Below are 18,867 nucleotides of genomic sequence, written 5' to 3'. Positions count from 1 at the left end.
CAGAACAAATCTTACTGATGCTGTAGATGGGAAAGGCAAACTGGAATTGTTTAAAGGAAGTGAACTATTATACAAAGTCATCAGCTAGACAAGTAAATTTGAGAACCAGTATTTAAATATTCTATAGTAAAATTGAGTTTTAAAATGCACATTACCGTACATACTGTGAGGATACTTGTTTTAAAAGAATACCATACACAACATATACATTTCATTTTGCTTTTACAATTTGGAAATGCACCCTCTATCCAAAAGTGTCATTGATAGACTTTCCCAAAGTTTTATTCTTAGGAACGAGCTTGTGTTGAGTTGAAAAGAGCCAAACTGTTATCTTCTAAGGAAAACAAGCAAGACTCTGCCATGACTTTATTTCAGTTTCTATCTCTAAAATAAATTACATATTTAAAGCATACCAGATGCCAATGTGCATCCATACTATGTTCTTAGATAGCTATATACTTTGCTAAATAAAAGGTTTCCCCCTCTACTAGTTGATCATTCGTGCTGTCACGTTACCAGATGAAATGGTAGCATGGATATCATCAACAGTTTCTATCTGAAGCACTTGACCACCGACAATCAGATTAGGACCACAGCTGCTGCACTCACCTGGACTTAAGATTGCTCACCCCAAGACAAGAGAATGGTCCCCCTTCTCCAGCATGTGGGAGTCAAGAGTTGCATGTATTCTTTTATAACAACAAAACACATTTACATTGGGAGTGTAAAATGTTACATAAGAGCCGGCATATATTACTGGGCATATTAACTCAGTTTCTGGGCATCCCAGAATTTTACTCATGACAGTTGGCCATTTCCAAAATTTCTGATGAGAAAAGCCAACTGTATCAAATATTATATCTATTAAACGCAATTATAAAATAAATCTTTTGTTAATCCTCAAATTCATTTTTTATTGACACTTTTAATGAGGAGAGAAGGCCAGCCGGCTTTTGCCTAGGATCCCAAGATCCCATGTTTTCATAATTGATGAGAGTTTGAGTGTTTAGTGTTAGCTATCTGCAAGATTTCTTAGCTTTAGGACATAGCCATGAGATGTCAGTGAGAACCAGAAGCTATTCCCTTTGGTAGAGTTTGACTTTAAATACTTAATTGTGTGAAAGAAAAGTGAAATTGAAATATATTCTGAAACTAGATTTTTTTTTTTTCCCTCGAGACAGGGTTTCTCTGTGTAGCCCTGGCTGCCCTGGAACATACTCTGTAGACCAGGCTGGCCTCGAACTCAGAAATTCGCCTGCTTTTGCCTCCCAAGTGCTGGGATTAAAGGCATACACCACTACTGCCCAGCCTGAAACTAGATTCTTTTTCACCACTGCACTATGTTCTTTACTCTTTCAGTGAATAATCCGATACCTTCTAATCTGAAATCAGAAGCAAAGAAGGCTGCCAAAATATTAAGAGAATTCACAGAAATAACGTCTAGAAATGGACCTGATAAGATCATTCCTGGTAGGTAAATGTCTGCATATGTTTGTTTTCTGTGTTGCTTTCTGCAAGGCTTAGTGTTTCTGCATGGGCGCCCTATGTCTGCATAGGTGCCCTATGGACACTAGTAAGCACTCCTCCAGCCAATCAGCAGAGGATCTCAGAGGACAGACAGTCTTCCAACCAATCAGCAGAGGAATCTCCCTTCACTTTGCTTTCCTCCACTTAAAACTACCAGCCTAACTTTGAGTCCCTGCTCCGTTTAGCCTTTTAAACTCTGTTCTTTTAAAATCAATTTTGGGGCAGTTTGCAAACAGATTTTTTTTCAAAACTCAATAGCAAATCTCTCAGGTACATTTTTATGATGTAAGCTTTCTAAAGTACTTCATGGTGTTTCTAAAAAAAAAAAAAAATTGCATTTACAAGTAACATCTTTCATGTAAGCAAAAGACACCAGAGAGAATTTGGTACCATAATTCTGATGAACACCATACCTGGCTTTCTGTTCTTATAAATGACACTGTTATTTTACACCCAAAGCTTAATACAAATCCAGCAGCTCCTGTAATGATATATAACAAGTGCTGACCCTGTAGCTTTAATCCTATGTTCACATACAGGCTAACATATCTCATCGAGCCCATATTTTCCCTTGCAATCAAACAGGGTGACTATATAATATTATCTTTCCCAAAACAAGATTTTTTGGTACCAAAGCAGAGTCAAACATGAGTGTTGATGGATAAATATTTTTTGTTATTTTTTTAATATTTTTTATTATTTTTATACACTTCATTTTTTTATTCGATATTTTTTTATTTACATTTCAAATGATTTCCCCCTTTCTAGCCCCCCACTCCCCGAAAGTCCCATAAGCCCCCTTCTCTCCCCTTGTCCTCCCACCCACCCCTTCACACTTCCCCGTTCTGGTTGAGCATTTTTTAAGATGCTTCTCCGCCATCCGAAGTTCTTCAGGTGAGAATTCTTTGTTTTAACTCTGTACCCCATTTTTTAATAGGGTTGTTTGGTTTTCTGGAGTCTAACTTCTTGAGTTCTTTATATATATTGGATATTAGCCCTCTATCTGATGTAGAATTGGTGAAGATCTTTTCCCAATTTGTTGGTTGCCGATTTGTCCTTTTGATGGTGTCCTTTGCCTTACAGAAACTTTGTAATTTTATGAGGTCCCATTTGTCAATTCTTGATCTTAGAGCATACGCTATTGGTGTTCTGTTCAGAAACTTTCTCCCTGTACCGATGTCCTCAAGGGTCTTCCCCAGTTCTTTTCTATTAGCTTCAGAGTGTCTGGCTTTATGTGGAGGTCCTTGATCCATTTGGATTTGAGCTTAGTACAAGGAGACAAGGATGGATCAATTCGCATTCTTCTGCATGCTGACCTCCAGTTGAACCAGCACCATTTGTTGAAAAGGCTATCTTTTTTCCATTGGATGTTTTCAGCCTCTTTGTCGAGGATCAAGTGGCCATAGGTGTGTGGGTTCATTTCTGGATCTTCAATCCTGTTCCATTGATCCTCCTGCCTGCCACTGTACCAATACCATGCAGTTTTTAACACTATTGCTCTGTAGTATTGCTTGAGGTCAGGGATACTGATTCCCCCAGACTTTCTTTTGTTGCTGAGAATAGTTTTAGCTATCCTGGGGTTTTTGTTATTCCAGATGAATTTGATAATTGCTCTTTCTAACTCTGTGAAGAATTGAGTTGGGATTTTGATGGGTATTGCATTGAATCCGTATATTGCTTTTGGCAAAATGGCCATTTTAACTATATTGATTCTACCGATCCATGATCATGGGAGGTTTTCCCATTTTTTGAGGTCCTTCTTCATGAGAATCATTTGATATGCTGATTGTGTCTTCAGTATTCAGAGCTTCTGGGCTAATTAATATCCACTTATCAATTATTGAATTCCATGTGTATTCTTTTGTGCTTGGGTTACCTTGCTTAGGATGCTATTTTCCAGTTCCAAACATTTGCCTAAAAAATTCATGAATTCATTGTTTCTAATGGCTGAATAGTACTCCATTGTGTAAATATACCACATTTTCTGTATCCATTCTTCCACGGAAGGACATCTGGGTTCTTTCCACCTTCTGGCTATTATAAATAAGGCTGCTATGAACATAGTAGAGCATGTGTCCTTATTACATGCTGGGGAATCCTCTGGGTATATGTCCAGGAGAGGTATAGAAGGGTCCTCTGGAAGTGTCATGTCCAGTTTTCTGAGGAACCACTAGACTGATTTCCATAGTGGTTGTACCATCAATCCCACCAGCAGTAGAGGAGTGTTCCTCCTTCTCCACATCCTCACCAACACCTGCTGTCTCCTGAGTTTTTAACCTTAGCCATTCTGACTGGTGTGAGGTGAAATCTCAGGGTTGTTTTGATTTGCATTTCCCTAATGATTAATGACGTTGAGCACTTCTTAAGGTGCTTCTCAGCCATCCGAATTTCTTCAGGTGAAAATTCTTTGTTTAGATCTGTACCCCATTTTTAATAGGGTTATTTGGTTCCCTGGGGTCTAACTTCTTGAGTTCTTTGTATATTTTGGATATTAGCCCTCTATTGTATGTAGGGTTGGTGAAGATCTTTTCCCAATTTGTTGGTTGCCATTTTGTCCTTTTGACAGTGTCCTTTGCCTTACAGAAACTTTGTAATTTTATGAGATCCCATTTGTCAATTCTTGATCTTAGAGCATAAGCTATTGGTGTTCTGTTCAGGAACTTTTCCCCTGTGCCCATGTTCTCAAGGGTTTTCCCCAGTTTCTTTTCTGTTAGTTTCAGTGTGACTGGTTTTATGTGGAGGTCCTTGATCCACTTGGAGTTGAGCTTAGTACAAGGAGATAAGAATAGATCAATTCACATTCTTCTGCATGCAGACCTCCAGTTGAACCAGCACCACTTGTTGAAAAGGCTATCTTTTTTCCACTGGATGTGTTCAGCTCCTTTGTCAAAGATCAAGTGACCATAGGTGTGTGGATTCATTTCTGGGTCTTCAATTCTATTCCATTGGTTCACTTGCCTGTCACTGTGCCAATATCATGCAGTTTTTAACACTATTGCTCTGTAGTATTGCTTGAGGTCTAGGATACTGATTCCCCCAGAAGTTCTTTTACTGTTGAGAATAGTTTTAGCTATCCTGGGTTTTTTGTTATTCCAGATGAATTTGAGAATTGCTTTTTCTAACTCTGTGAAGAACTGAGTTGGGATTTTGATGGGGATTGCATAGAATCTGTATATTGCTTTTGGCAATATGGCCATTTTAACTATATTAATCCTGCCAATCCACGAGCATGGAAGATTTTTCCATTTTCTGAGGTCTTCTTCGATTTCCTTCTTCAGAGACCTGAAGTTCTTGTCATATAGATCTTGCACTTGTTTGGTTAGAGTCACACCAAGATACTTTATATTGTTTGTGGCTATTGTGAAAGGTGGGTGGGTGGGTTGGTTGGTTGGTTGGTTGGTTGGTCGGTTGGTTTTGTTTTGTTTGGAAGACAGGGTCCCACTAGCCCTAGTTAGTTTGGAATTCACTATGTAGACCAGGCTACACTTGACTTCTCAAATATCCTCTTGCTTCTGCCTTTGAAGTACTAGAATTAAAGGTGTGTGCTTCCACACCTGAGCTTAAACTGCCTTCCAGTGATATCTTTGAAAGGTTGAAACATAAGTTTGAAAAATAAGCTATTATGTAAGGAAATTCACATTGTGGTGAGGTTGTACCTTTAGTAGATACATTCACTTATAATCTCATTTTATGTCATGAACTGTGAAATATAAATACTATTTTTATACATAAAATTAGAATTTCACTATAAATGGTTGTTCAAACAGATTATGAGTTTTTAAAAACCTTTTGAAATGGCAAATCACTTAATTTTGTCAAATCTAAATTTTCATAGTAATAAATAATGATTTCAGCTATGTATATTTAAAGTCAAAGCTCTGTTACAAACTGTCTTTTAGTCATTGCTACTTTGTTTGTTTGCAGCCCATGTGATTGCAAAAGCAAAGGGTCTTGCAGTTTTGTCTGTGATTAAAGCCGGGTTTCTGGTCACAGCCAGGGGAGGCAGCGGGATTGTCCTGGCACGTCTTCCAGATGGAAGTAAGTTGACACTGGTAGAGACCTTACATCTCCTGTGTTCTGCATCTGTCTTGGTCTCATAGGGAGTATGACCAGTGCACATTCCACATGTGCTTCTTCTAAAACATGTAGTATGTGTCAAGAAAAGCAGGAGAGCTATCCTGAGATATTTACTAGGTTATTACTCAAGGTATGTCTGACTGGACTACTATATTTTGTAGGCCTTCCACAGAACCCTTTCTTGAACATGCTACACACTTATTAACTCCTAAGCTCCATGGAAAAGCAAGTTTCCTCTGTGTATGAATGTCATTTTTAAACATCTTGGTTTCTCTAGAAGACACTTGCAGACCTCCTGCCTCCTCCCAGCAGTCATGTTGAGAGCATTGTAACATTGTTTTTTTGGACTTAAAAACTGTAATTTGATTTTTATGAGACAAATTCAACATACATTTGTTATGTTTGTTATTAATCTTAAAAGTCTTATACTAGTATTTAAAACATAATCACATGTCAGAACCAACTAAAGTGCCTTTTCAGTTTGAACTGTGTTGTTCTTCATGTAAGGAGACACTTTGTTTAGTCAATAACTAGTTTAACAGTGTCATTTATACTTCCAGGTCCTAAGCACAGGTGTCAGTAAACACATCCTTTATCCCTAGATTGAATTCATTGTTTCCTGCAGGTGTCCCCAGAGCCAGCAGGGTTATCTTCCCACAGTTTTGGGTCTGCTTTTCATAGTTCAGGATTGCCTTTGGTGTTGGGGTACAGCATAACTCCAGTGCTGTATCCAGTCACTTTCCTTCTATAGACCCTCTAATGAAAACTCTCACCATGTAACCATTTCAGCTAATTTCAATCAATTCAGTTAAAATCCTAAGTCTTTAAAGTTAGAAAAATATGAAGCCCTTTCTATGAAATATTGCTCAGATGCTCAAGGGCAGAGTCTCAGCAGTAACACAAAACACAGTGGGAGGGCTGGGGTCCGCCAGCAGCTCTACAGATCCGTCCACTTCCACTGACAGTCACTGGTTGCCTAACCGTAAGGGTCTGTGCCTACCAACCTCTCAGTCCCTGCTCTCCACCACACTGCATTTTTCTTTTGTTTTCAAATGCTTAGTTCCCCCCCCCCACCATCTTCCAGAAAAAAGCAGCTATCCACCTGCTGAAACTAACAGAAAGGCTGCCCCAAAAAAGGCAAGGCAAGTTTCTGATCCCAGAGAACAGGCCTGTAAGATAGGCATTGCCAAGCATAGGACTGAAAAGCGGCTTCAGGATTATTAGGCACTGATTCCTGTAATCTAAGCTCTTCCAAGGCCAACAGGTTAATTCTAGATGTATCCATCAGTAATACTTGTCTAGGATGAGTTCCCCACAGAAGGAAGCCAGCATCGAAGCATCCTTTAGAGATAACCACTCAACACCAAGCTAAAAATAATTTTTCTTTATTTGTTTCTATACAGAAAAATAATGTGCATAGATTACAAATATAAAAGAAATTTCTTTTGCACAGGAGATACCAAAACAATATATGACAGCAACAACTTAGAGTTACATTACCAGCCCCCATCCCCATGATTCATTGAAACACTCTTGAATCTAGATCTCTTATATCTGACACCATTGTGACCCTACCTGGGCAGTTAAGTTCTAAAAATATTGATAGTTAAATTCTTACTGTTGTATATGTTAAGTAGATAATGAGATCATAGTTTAGGTATATGTGAGCCATTAGGGGAAGTGTGAGTTACATGGGTTTGTGAGTGTGACACTCTTGGTAAATACTTAGTATCTTTTTAAAAACGTTTAACTTTGAAACGATTTTAAAGTATAAGATTCATGAGTCTTTTAAAAAATAAGTATTCTTTTACTTAATATTCATATGACACATTTTACATATTCAAATATTCTTGGTTTTTTTTTGTTTGTTTGTTTGTTTTTTGTCAGAATGGTCTGCACCTTCAGCCATTGGGATAGCTGGGCTTGGTGGAGGATTTGAAATAGGAATAGAGGTAAGTGGGCTGTCCACACCACTGTCACAATCCCTAAGGGTAGCCCAGGCTCAGCGTCATGGCACAGAAGCTTCTTAGGGCCCTTATTTTCCTTCTTACACCTGTCAGATCATTCCCCTCCAGCTTCCTCTCCTCTATCCTCCCCTCCTCTCCTCTGACCTCCTTCCTTCCCTTTCTGTGAACTTGTCTGTCTTTCAGCTTCTATATTAACTGTTGTATATATCCAAGACAACATGAACACAAATGGTTCCAGTTCTGCTTCTCCAGGTCTCATATGCAGTGTAGACAGTAGAATCCACTTCCAAACCGTGGAAGTGCTACTCCCAGCAGCCGTGGCCTCTGGCACCTTCTTGTGGCAGTTCCTTTCCTCAGATAAGCTACCAAGACTTCCAGTTCTGATGTCCCCAGCCCTCTTCTTTTGACCCCACCTCTTTTTTCCAGCCTCCATCTCTTCTTCCACAACTCCCAGTCGCCTTTTTACACGTTACCATTTCTATAGTCCCTATGCCCTCTGATTGCCCCAGCTCCATGTGAGCCTGCTTTGAGCATCAGGTCGAGTAGCATTTGTTTTGAACAAGTTGAGAGATTAACTAGTAATAGGTAGCTTAAATTTCAAAAAAAGAAAAAGTAGAGACCAAAAAGGAGACCTACAAGATCATTCTTTAGAAATTGGGGATTTTCTTTTCCAGTTTAATAGCCTTGAAAAAGAAGTGTAATGAAACATGAGGACATTAAACAAACATCTTATTGAATGCTATACTTTATTGTTTTCAAAGCAACATGGGTTACTGGGTGAACTCCGCTATGGGGGAGGGTGGCACTGGCTCAGACAAGCAGAGCACCGCCTGCTGTGTGATGTTGGAAGGCACTCTCTTCATCTACAACACAGAGATGAAATGGCCTTCCCTTAGCTTATACTAATAATCAAATAGACCGACACGCATAAAAAAGCTCTTGGAATGATATGTTATAATCTTTTTATTTTAATTTTACCATTTACAAAGTTTGGATCACAAAGCTTATATCGATGGTGGTATAAAATGAATTCTAGAATTTATTTCACTAACATACAAAAAAGATAATTATTAGTTTATTAAATATGGCTTTGAATCTTTATCTAGAGTTACTTATTGCATCTTAAGTACTGTCTTTAGTATTTTTAGTGCTTCTTTTTAAAGTATTTTTTGAAACAGATGCCCTAAAATATAGATACTAAATAACAAACAGTTCCCCAGGAATTCCATGCAGAGTAAGGGAAAGCCTGTTCCTGTTGCCGTGGGTGGAAAATGCCTGGGATTAGCTTCCACTAGAGAAGGAAGCCATGGTCATGCAGGGCTGGGTGAGCTGGGCCGCAGATACCATACTGGTCAGCCGTCAGGCTTAAGGACAAAGTTACTGGGCTACAGTGTCCCCATCTGTGAATTTGGAAGACGCCGAGTGTACAGTAATTGTTATTTTCCTCTCCATTGCTTGTCCAGCATCCCTATACAATATATTCAGATCTGCTGTACTGGGCTTTGAACTTTTACGGATGTGCCCCCATCTTTATTAGTATCATTTAATCTATTTTCAGAGATACAACTTCAAATATGTGTGCTTTGTAACTTTTTTTGGTTGTTTCCCTGAGCCTGAGAAAGTACGTTTACATCTCAGTAAGAGCTTTAGAGATATCAATGACCTTGGCTGGGTGAACATTATTTGTAAAGACCAAATAAGGTAAAACCACTCAGCAAACTAAACATCTGCCGTTGTAGATTTAGATGACAAGTCATACTTTTCTCTGAGTTCTAAAAAAATGTCCAGCCATCTTAACCTTTGCATATAAATACCCTTGATTAGATAATTAAAAAATTAAACACTAGGAACTGTAACAATAAACACAAATTTACCATTTGCTGTAAGAATTTTTTTCCTAGGGGGAAGGGGAGTTAAGTGGTAAATACCTGTTCTCATTGGAGTCATCACCTAGTGCACATAACAGCTTCCCCATAGCTGTACAGGAAGACACTGCACCCCCCCAGCACTGCCCCTTATTCTGAGTTTCCCTAACCTGTACTTCCTAGTTCCCTGAAAAACCCCAAGGCCTTATGAATTTAGGGCCTGATTGCATGCAACTACTGAGAGGAGGGACTGAATACCAATGTGAGGGTCCAAGGGCCTTGTCTATCACCTCCTTCCCTGGAGCAATATGAATATCTTAAGAAGTCTAGCTGTGATTATTTCAAGCGGGTGGTTATTCAGCTGAAAAGACATTGTACAACATCATATTAGTAAAGAAAAAAGTTGAATCTAAATTGTACACATGGAGTAATGTACTGAATTGATATTACCTGTGTACATACTTATAAGCCATTAGGCCTTATAAGTTTCCAAATAAACGTTGGAGAAAATACAAGAAAGTTTTTATGATTTTTAGAGCATGTATGGTAAATTGGTGTTTACAGCATCCAAGAGAATTTAGCTGACTGTGATGCTGGAATTTTGTTTGAAAGATTTTAGACAGAGAGTCCCTTGTTATCCCTTCCATGTATGGACATCTCATTATCATAAGCACCTTTGATATAAATAATAGTAACCACAATCTGCAAATAGTTAATCTCTTAGATGTTCTTAAGCACACAGTGCCTTTTTCTTAGGCCCTTCTGTTCTCTTCGCTATCACAGTGGGCCAACTGACAACATGAGACATCATGAGACAATGACTCTGACAACAGACACTTTGTAGGAAATTTTGATATAAACATGGTTGGGTCTGAATTGGGCGAGCCAACTTTTCAGTGAACTGCAACAGCATATGAGAATTTTTCAGTATTATCCATACCCAAAAGACACTTATTTCCCTATAAGCCTGAAGCTAGGGATCTACATATCCATAAGGAGTTTGCATTTGTCTGCAGCTGGAGACTGACAGCCTGAAACCTTGGTGTGTATTTTTCTCCCTGCAAGACATCAAGTAACGGGATAATAGAATGATTCCATGAGGTATGGAGATCTTGTTTCCTTTGCCAGTAAAACCTCTCATCTATTTTTCCCTTTGGCCCTTTTAAAACTTACTGTATATGTTAAAACATTATATACAAAACCCAGTCCTCTAAAGGGATTTAGAAAAGTTGGGTTTTTTTTTCCTTAGCTTGATGTGTCTTTATAATTAGAAAGTAGGAACAATGGAAGATCATCCACGTTTAGTGGAGCAAAACTAAAGGCAGACCACAGGAGTAGGGCGAAGGAGTCCTAGGTAAGAAAAATACATATCTCAGAAGAAGCAGTCTTGGAAATGCCCATAGAAAGAGCAGGCATTAAGACCCAGCATAGCTTTTATCTCTAGTCTCCTGGCTAGCCCTGCAGGCTAAGGAACTCTCCCTGTGACCACTCTGAGGTGGGACCCCCAACCTCACCAGCTGTCAAGTCTTCCTGAGGACTGCTGGGAGTTGCATCAGGGGCTAAAGAAGGAAGAGGGCTTTCCACTCCTACCCACACTCTAACTCCTGTTGTGGTGACTAAGTCTGGAGTCATTGTGCCCCTGCCCTGCCCCACAGGCCTGGACTTTATTAGACCTAATCTTGCCAGCAAGATTATATGTCCCTGCTCACAGCAGGCAGAAGAGCTCTTTCTTTCTTTATTTTAGAGATACCCAAACTATATTTTGTTCTGAGTAAGATTCAAAGCTACTTCTGTATGGAAAAAAATATCCCTGATCTTTTTTTTTTTTTAATTGTTTACATCAGACTCCCCTCCCTTCTTATTCATTAAATTCAGTTCTTTATTGGTTATTTTATTTATTTACATTTCAAATGTTGCCCCCTTCCCAGTTTCTCCTCCACAAGCTCCCCATCCCTTCCCCCCTCCCCTTTGCCTCTGTGAGGGTGCTCCTACACCCACCCACCCACCCACTCCCACCTCACCCCTTTACCATCCTCCTGTGCTGGAACATCAGGATTCCACAGGACCAAGTAGTGCCTCTCCTTCCACTGACACAAGATAAGGCCATCCTCTGCTACATATGTGGCTGGAGCCATGGTTCCCTCCGTGTGTACTTTTTGATTGATGGTTTATTCCCTGAGAGCTCTGAGGAGATCTGGTTAGTTGATATTGTTCTTCCTCTGAGGTTGCAAGCCCTTTCAGCTCCTCAGTCCTTCGCCTGACTCCTCTTCCTTTGGGGTCCCTGGGCTCAGTCTGATGGTGAGCTGTGAGTATCTGCATCTGTTTTAGTCAAGTGCTAGCAGGGCCTCTCAGAGGACATCTCTACCCGGCTCCTGTCAGCAAGTGCTTTTTGGTATCAGCAATAGTGTCCGGGTTTGGTGTCTGCAGATGGGCTTTTAATTGGACCTTTTGTGTCAAGGAAAGAGATCTGTGGAGCAGCCCTCCCTGTCCCCACCAAAGCACAGGTGTGGCAGGCTTCAGTGGTGAAAGTAAGTTTACATCTAATTTATCCTGTTGTACCCAGCTCAACAGGCAGGCTTATGTCCTCAAGGAAAGCTCTTCCTGAACACTCTAGACAAATAGAGAGTTCTGCAGATAAAACAAACAAATGAACAAACACACAAAGCCGACCCAGGCAGCATGGTTTGCCACACATTTATTCAAAGATGACAACATTCACTCCCATTGTTTTCTTAATGGGTAATCTGACTTCTGAGAAGCACAGCTTCGAAAGCCAGTAGTATAAGAATAATAATGACAGGATATGTTGTAAATACATCCATTATAGGAAAATGGCAGTGAAGTCCAAAGCCCAGAAAACAGCACTGCAGCTGCTGCTGCTGCTGCTACTGCTGCTGCTGCTGCTGCTGGGCTGGAGAGATGGAGAGATGGCTCAGTGGTTAAGAGCACTGACTGCTGCTCTTCCAGAGGTCCTGAGTTCAATTCCCAGCATCACATGGTGGCTCACAACCATCTGCAGTGGGATCTGATGCCTCTTTTGGTGTGTCTGAAGACAGCTACAGTATATTCACATACAATAAATAAATAAATAAATAAATAAATAAATAAATAAATAAATAAATAATTTTAAAAAGAAAAAAAGAAAAGAAAAGAAAGAGTGCTGCTTCCAGCCTATTCTAGAATAATCTGACAGAATTCACAACAGACACTGAGTTGCTGTCATTGGAATTTGGTAAGGGTTAGAGCACCAACCAACTCAGCCATTTACAGAGAATATTAAGAAGACTTTGTGAGAAATGAGAGTTTAATCTTTAAGCCTCCAAGGACAGAGCTGAGTGAGGACTGGAAGATGTTGAGAGGCAATCCCTATATCTGGTTTGTGTGATGAGAATAGCCACTGCCTCAGAGTTTGGTATATGAACCCCTGTAACAAGATCAGCAGGGAAGTTGCATAGCTTCCAGGCAGAGTCAACAGGGGTTGGGAGAATGGAAAGAAGACAAGTCTGGCCTCTGTGGACTATGACTAAGGTGTTGTGTGGCGAAGCTTTTCCTGGGGAAATGTAATACTCGTCTACTTACTGCAGATAGGGAATCCACAACAGACCAAAGTCCCAATGTAGTGAACCAATGAGTTTTACCTTCTTTTATAGTAATATGGGTTGGGCGAGGGATTGCTATAGGAACAGAAATAGCTCAAGGACAGCTGCACCAATAAAGGACTACTCAATTCCAGGCAGTTCTTGTAGTTTCTGCTGCTTCTAGGCAGCTGATCTCAGAGTCGTCTTTGCATTGTTAATCCCACCGGATGGAAGTAACATGACTACCACAATGTTTGAGCCAAATTTGAAGCAAACTTTATTAAATACTGGTTAGGAAGATGGACACTGGCCAGGACGACCCCCAGGATTCCCAGAGAATGCCACCGAATTAGATTAAACAGAGACTTATAAAGGCAAAGCCCATAAGTTTATATACTTCTGCCTTTATCTAATCAGGGGTCCCTGGCTTCTGTCCATTGGTTGGGTGTAAGTATCTGCATCTGGCACCTTCAGCTGCTTGTTGGGCCTCTTGGAGGGCATCCTTGCTAGGATCCTGTCTGTAAACACTGTAGCAACAATAATAGTGTTGAGCCTTGGAGCCTCCCCTTGACCTAGATCCTAAGTTGGGCTGGTCACTGGACTGCCTTTCCCTCAGTCTCTTCTCCATTTTTGTCCCTGCACTTCTTTTAGACAGGAGCAATTCTGGATCATAGTTTTTGACTGTAGGATGACAACCCCATCCCTCCACTTGATGCCCTGTCTTTCTACTAGAGGTGGACTCTACTACAAGTTCCCTCTCCCCACTAATGGGCATTTCATCTAAGGTGTCTTTGAGTCCTCTCACATCCTAGGTCTCTGGTACTTTCTAGATGATTCTCCCACCCTCCGAGGTTGCATATTTCCTTTCATTCTGCTAACCCCCAGGGCTTTTCTTCTGTCCCCCCCCCCCATACCTTATCATGTTCCCCATTTCCCCTCCCCTTCCCCTCTTCCACCCAAGTCCCTTGCTCCTCTGCCTCCAGTGATTTGGGATTGAAGCATCCTCACTTCGGCCCTTCTGCTTAACCTTCTTGAGTTCTGTGGATTGTATCCTAGGTATTTTGTACTTTTGAGGTTAATATCCCCTTTTTAGTGAGTACATACCATGTATGTCCTTTTGGGTCTGGTTACCTTACTCAGGATATTTTCTAGTTCCATCCATTTGCCTGCAAAACTCATAATGTCCTTGTTCATAATCGCTGAATAGTATTCCATTGTTTAAATGAGCCATGTTTTCTGTAACCATTCTAATGTTGTGGGACATCTGGGTTGTTTCCAGCTTCTGACTATTACAGATAAGATTACTATGAACATAGTAGAGCACGTGCCCTTGTGGCATATGGTGAGGCAGCTTTTGGGTATATGCCTAAGAGTGGTATAGCTGGTTCTTCAGGTAGATCTATTTCCAATTTTCTGAGGAACCTCCAGATTGATTTCCAGAGTGTTTTTTCCAGTTTGCAATCCCACCAGCAATGGAGGAGTAAGCCATTCAAACTTTATCAGATTCTCCAGTGCCTTCTTATACTGCCTCAGTGTTGCTCCACTGCCCAGCCTTCATCAGGAAGACTTTCTGCTTTTTGTTTTCAGCTATAGAAATCTGTTTGGCTTTTATCTTTTTCATTAGTAGCATCACAAAAAGAACACAGGATGATCTTACTCTTAAGAGAAACCAAATACAGAGCAGATAGAAAATTAGAAGACTGACTTTTCTTAAGTGGCCTCTCAGAGTTTCTTTTCTTTACCTAACTGTCCTGTGTGGTTATAAGTGTAGAGTAAAAAGTCTGAGCTTACTTCCAAGTTTGAAAGCCCACCAAGACCTGCCAATTCCTGAGCTCAAAAACCTACCAATCCCTGACCTAAAAATCCCACCAGCCCTACTCTTCACCCAAGAAACTCCACCCCCAAGAAACCCTGTGTCCTGCTCAGGTCCCTATGCCTTCTCTCCCTAGCAGAGCCTAACACAGCCACTTCTTGTGTGTTTCCCAATAAATCTCTTGTGTGAGATTTGTTGTACAGTGTGAGTTTGTGGTGTTCCTTGGCTCCAGACTGCCAGAATACTTTTCTTCTTAACACCACAATACTTCTTTTCTTTTCTTTTTTATTAGATATATTCTTTGTTTACATTTCAAATGTTGTCTCTCCTTTCCTGGTCCTTCCCCCACCCCACCCCCCGAAAATCCTCTAACCCATCTCCCCTCCCCCTGCTCACCAATCTACTCACTCCTGCTTCCCTGTCCTGGCATTCCCCTATACTGGGACATTGAGCCTTCTCAGGACCAAGGTCCTCTCTTCCCTTTGATATCCAACAAGGCCATCCTCTGCTACATATGTAGCTGGAGCCATGAGTCCCTTCATGTGTACTCTTTGGTTGGTGGTTTAGTCCCTGGGAGCTCTGGGGTACTGGGTGGTTCATATCGTTGTTCCTCCTATGACACTACAAACCCCTTGCTCCTTGGGTACTTTCTCTAGCTCCCCTATCGGGGATCCTGACTGCAATACTTCTATTGGGGAAACCTTTCCCCTCAGTGCTTACTCTAAACAGTATGCAGCAACTAGTACAGCATCTCTGGAGAGAAATTTACATTTTTTGAGTGTGAATGTACCAAACAATACAAGGATATTTTGTTACCTTCAGTGCCTATGAGACGTGGTTATATAATCACAGCATGAAGTGCTTAAATGGCCAGAAGGAATGCTATCAGGTATAGTGGAACAAGCCTGAAATCCCAGCATTGAACAGACCAAGACAGGACTATTGTAAATCCAAGGCCTGCATTGGCTGCAGAATGAGACACTGTAGAAGGCAAAAAACAATAGAGATGTTAAACTATCTTGTCATTCAACACTGCAATCATCAGTTGCATAGTTAACTATGTTAGTTAGTATAAGTAATGATGCAGAGAAACGAGGCCAGTCCCTGGGCAGAGCTATTGGGTATCAGAGAGCCTACACTGTCTTGGGGCAGAGGATGAGGTGAAAGAGGGCAATTAAGAAAATGGTAGAAAGCAAGCAGGTTTTATATGGTAATCAGCAGGGTGAGGACCTATGCTGATACAGACTGTCTGGCTTGACTAAGTGTCCTTGCCTAAGGCAGTTGACCTTTGGAGGAAGTAAAGTATTGTGAGAAATATTTTTTAAAAAAAGTCTGGCATGCTTCCTGTACTACCGTCATCAACTGGGGAACCACAGGGCTCCAGCCAGGTTATCTCAACTCATCTTTGTCTCTTTGTGCGAGAGCTTCCGAGTCCCTTGGTGGATCACGGCCACCAGGCTCACATAATGACTGTCAGTCAGCCATCACAACACCCATTTGCCTGGTAGAATCAAAACTCTTAAAGCTTATAATTAACCAATCAGATTTATGTATCAATAAATTCTCATTTTACAAGATGCCAATACAGTAATTTCAGAACCAAATGATGATATCCCAATTATTCTAACTTTATGACATCATAACTACCTGTGGCTGGTTAAAGTCACGCTGGTTCATGTCTGCCTCCATCTTGGCCTTCTACCTTCTCTCCCTCTCCCTGAGATCTCTGCAACTCTTACCTCCGCCTCCCTTTTCCCTGTCCAATCACAGGTCTCCTGCTGCCTTAATGTAATTGGACAGGGGAAATCCTGCAACATATCATCCTTTCTGTTTAATTAAATAAATTTTAAAAAAAACTTAAAATCCTGCGATAAGACAGGGCTTAGGGTGGTTTCTGGCAAATAGGAATGGGCCTTAGGAAATCTGCTTTTCTAGTAAACAAACCCTGCCTTTAGGCTTTAGTCTGTCCATTTACCTGGCCAAAGTCCTGTTTAGGACAGTGTCACTTTTACTGCCAAGGGGGAGGGGGAGTTTTCACTGAACAGTTGGCAAGAATTGAGAAGAGTTCCATACTTATCAAGAACTACTTATATCAGGGATGTTTTGATGACAAGATTTTTCTGTACATCAAATGAAACACTGATTAGAAAACGTTTAGAAAATTTTAAATAACTAAGCCTGTTAAGGCATCTTTTAGGATCTGCTTGGCCTGTTATGTGGCCATATCGGCTTCATTAATTTATTTTCCTCACACAGTGGAGGGTGGCTATGTGAACATGACATCATTATAAAGAAGGAGCCAGGCTCTGAGCATCTATCAGCATTATTTCCCCAAAGATGACACAACACTTGAGAATTAGTGGCATTCACACCCAACTATATTCTACTTTTAGCCTAGTTTTTTAGCACCTGCCATTCTACCTTCAGTTTTACAGATACAGATGGTGTATATATCTGATCCTCATGACAGTTGGGAGAGGTGGGTTCTGTGTTAAGACCTACGAAGGTCTTACTGGAACACTATACCACCTAAAGTATCACAACATGAGGGGAGGGAAGTGAGGGTCAGCACTGCTGTCCCCAGTGATGCCTCCACGTGATAGGTGATAATCTTTTTCTTCTCTAACTTTGGGTCTCCTGTGGCCATTATGAATTTGAAAACAAACTCTATGTTGTATTAATCTAAGCTTGAGTCTCCTTGGGCATTACTAACAAAAGCCAACTAACACTATTTAAATATCTACTATGCAGTGTCAGGGTGTTAAGTATACAGCCCTTACAGAGTTAGGGTAGAAGTCACCTCAGACATGAAGCCTGGTATGAAATCCCAGGTCTGCATTCTATGAGACAAGATTTTGTATTTTGAGACCAGAGGCCATTTGGTCTTTACCTTTTTTGATCTGTTCTGGTTTTCAGCGTGTAGGCTCATGGGTACATTATTAGCTGAACTGCCAGTTAGTGTACAGGTATTTGCCGTAATTACCTGTACAAGGCTGGCTTCTGGCCTTATCTATGCAAAGTACTAGGATCCCTTTCATATCTGGCTTCTTATCTACCTTGAAAGTTTACATTATAGCTGAGTTTAAGTCACCATTTCACTATTATATTTTTGTACTGTTTAAGAATGGTTGTCTTGGTTTTGTTTTTTTCTCTTGGAAAGGGAAGTGTTGTTTATTGAGTCAGTAGACTTGGAATTAGCTAGCAGGATAGCCTTGAACACACAGAGATATTCTTTCCTGAACCTCCCAAGTGCTAGGCTTGAACATGTATACCACTTCATCAGGCAGTGTGACTGTTTATAAATGAATGGGTTTCTACATTTCAGGTATCAGATTTGGTGATAATTCTGAATTATGACAGAGCAGTAGAAGCCTTCGCAAAGGGTGGAAACCTGACCCTTGGAGGGAATTTTACTGTAGCAGTTGGGCCCTTAGGCAGGTGAGTAAAATATTCTAAACTTTAAAGACAAAAAAGTCATAGTTTTTCTACATTAAGAAGAAATTGAAGTTAAAATGAACACACATAGTTTCTAAATTTTTTTCATAAGCACAGGCCATGATTTCTGTTGAATTGACATAAAATTTTCTATAAGTATTGTCAAGTTTTATTAACTGATAAAGGGTATAAGTGTTCTGGAATAAATTTTTCTTAAAGTAAATCATTAGAATGTGAAATGGTTGAATCTTATTGAGCAGTGTTTTATAACACTGATTTTCTTTCTCTTTTTTTTAATTTGATATATTTTTATTTACATTTCAAATGATTTCTCCTTTCCTGGATGCCCCTCCCCTAAAGTCCCATAAGCCCTCTTCCCTCCCCCTGTTCCTCAATCCACCCCTTCCACCTTCCCTGTCCTGGTATTCTCCTACACTGTTGCAACAAGCCTTTCCAGGACCAAGGGCCTCTCCTTCCTTCTTCTTGGGCTTTATTTGATATGGGAATTGTGTCTTGGGTATTCCAAGCTTCTAGGCTAATATCCACTTATCAGTGAGTGCATGCCATGAGTGTTCTTTTGTGATTGGGTTACCTTACTTAGGATG

General features: G+C 40.5%; 1 protein-coding gene across 1 annotated transcript in view; it reads left to right on the top strand.

Moving 5' to 3' along the window:
• Window positions 1-18,867, top strand: part of Sh3yl1 (SH3 and SYLF domain containing 1) — a 47,281-nt gene that overhangs the window by 6,463 nt on the left and 21,951 nt on the right. The window contains exons 2-5 of the mRNA XM_052186003.1: window positions 1,360-1,470; window positions 5,452-5,565; window positions 7,492-7,556; window positions 18,153-18,265. Of these exons, the coding sequence (XP_052041963.1) occupies window positions 1,360-1,470; window positions 5,452-5,565; window positions 7,492-7,556; window positions 18,153-18,265 (403 nt within the window). The remainder of the gene's footprint in view (window positions 1-1,359; window positions 1,471-5,451; window positions 5,566-7,491; window positions 7,557-18,152; window positions 18,266-18,867) is intronic.

The sequence above is a fragment of the Apodemus sylvaticus genome, chromosome 6, assembly GCF_947179515.1.
Source record: "Apodemus sylvaticus chromosome 6, mApoSyl1.1, whole genome shotgun sequence".
Classification (NCBI taxonomy): domain Eukaryota; kingdom Metazoa; phylum Chordata; class Mammalia; order Rodentia; family Muridae; genus Apodemus; species Apodemus sylvaticus.
This window is presented reverse-complemented; position numbering and strand designations above follow the sequence as displayed.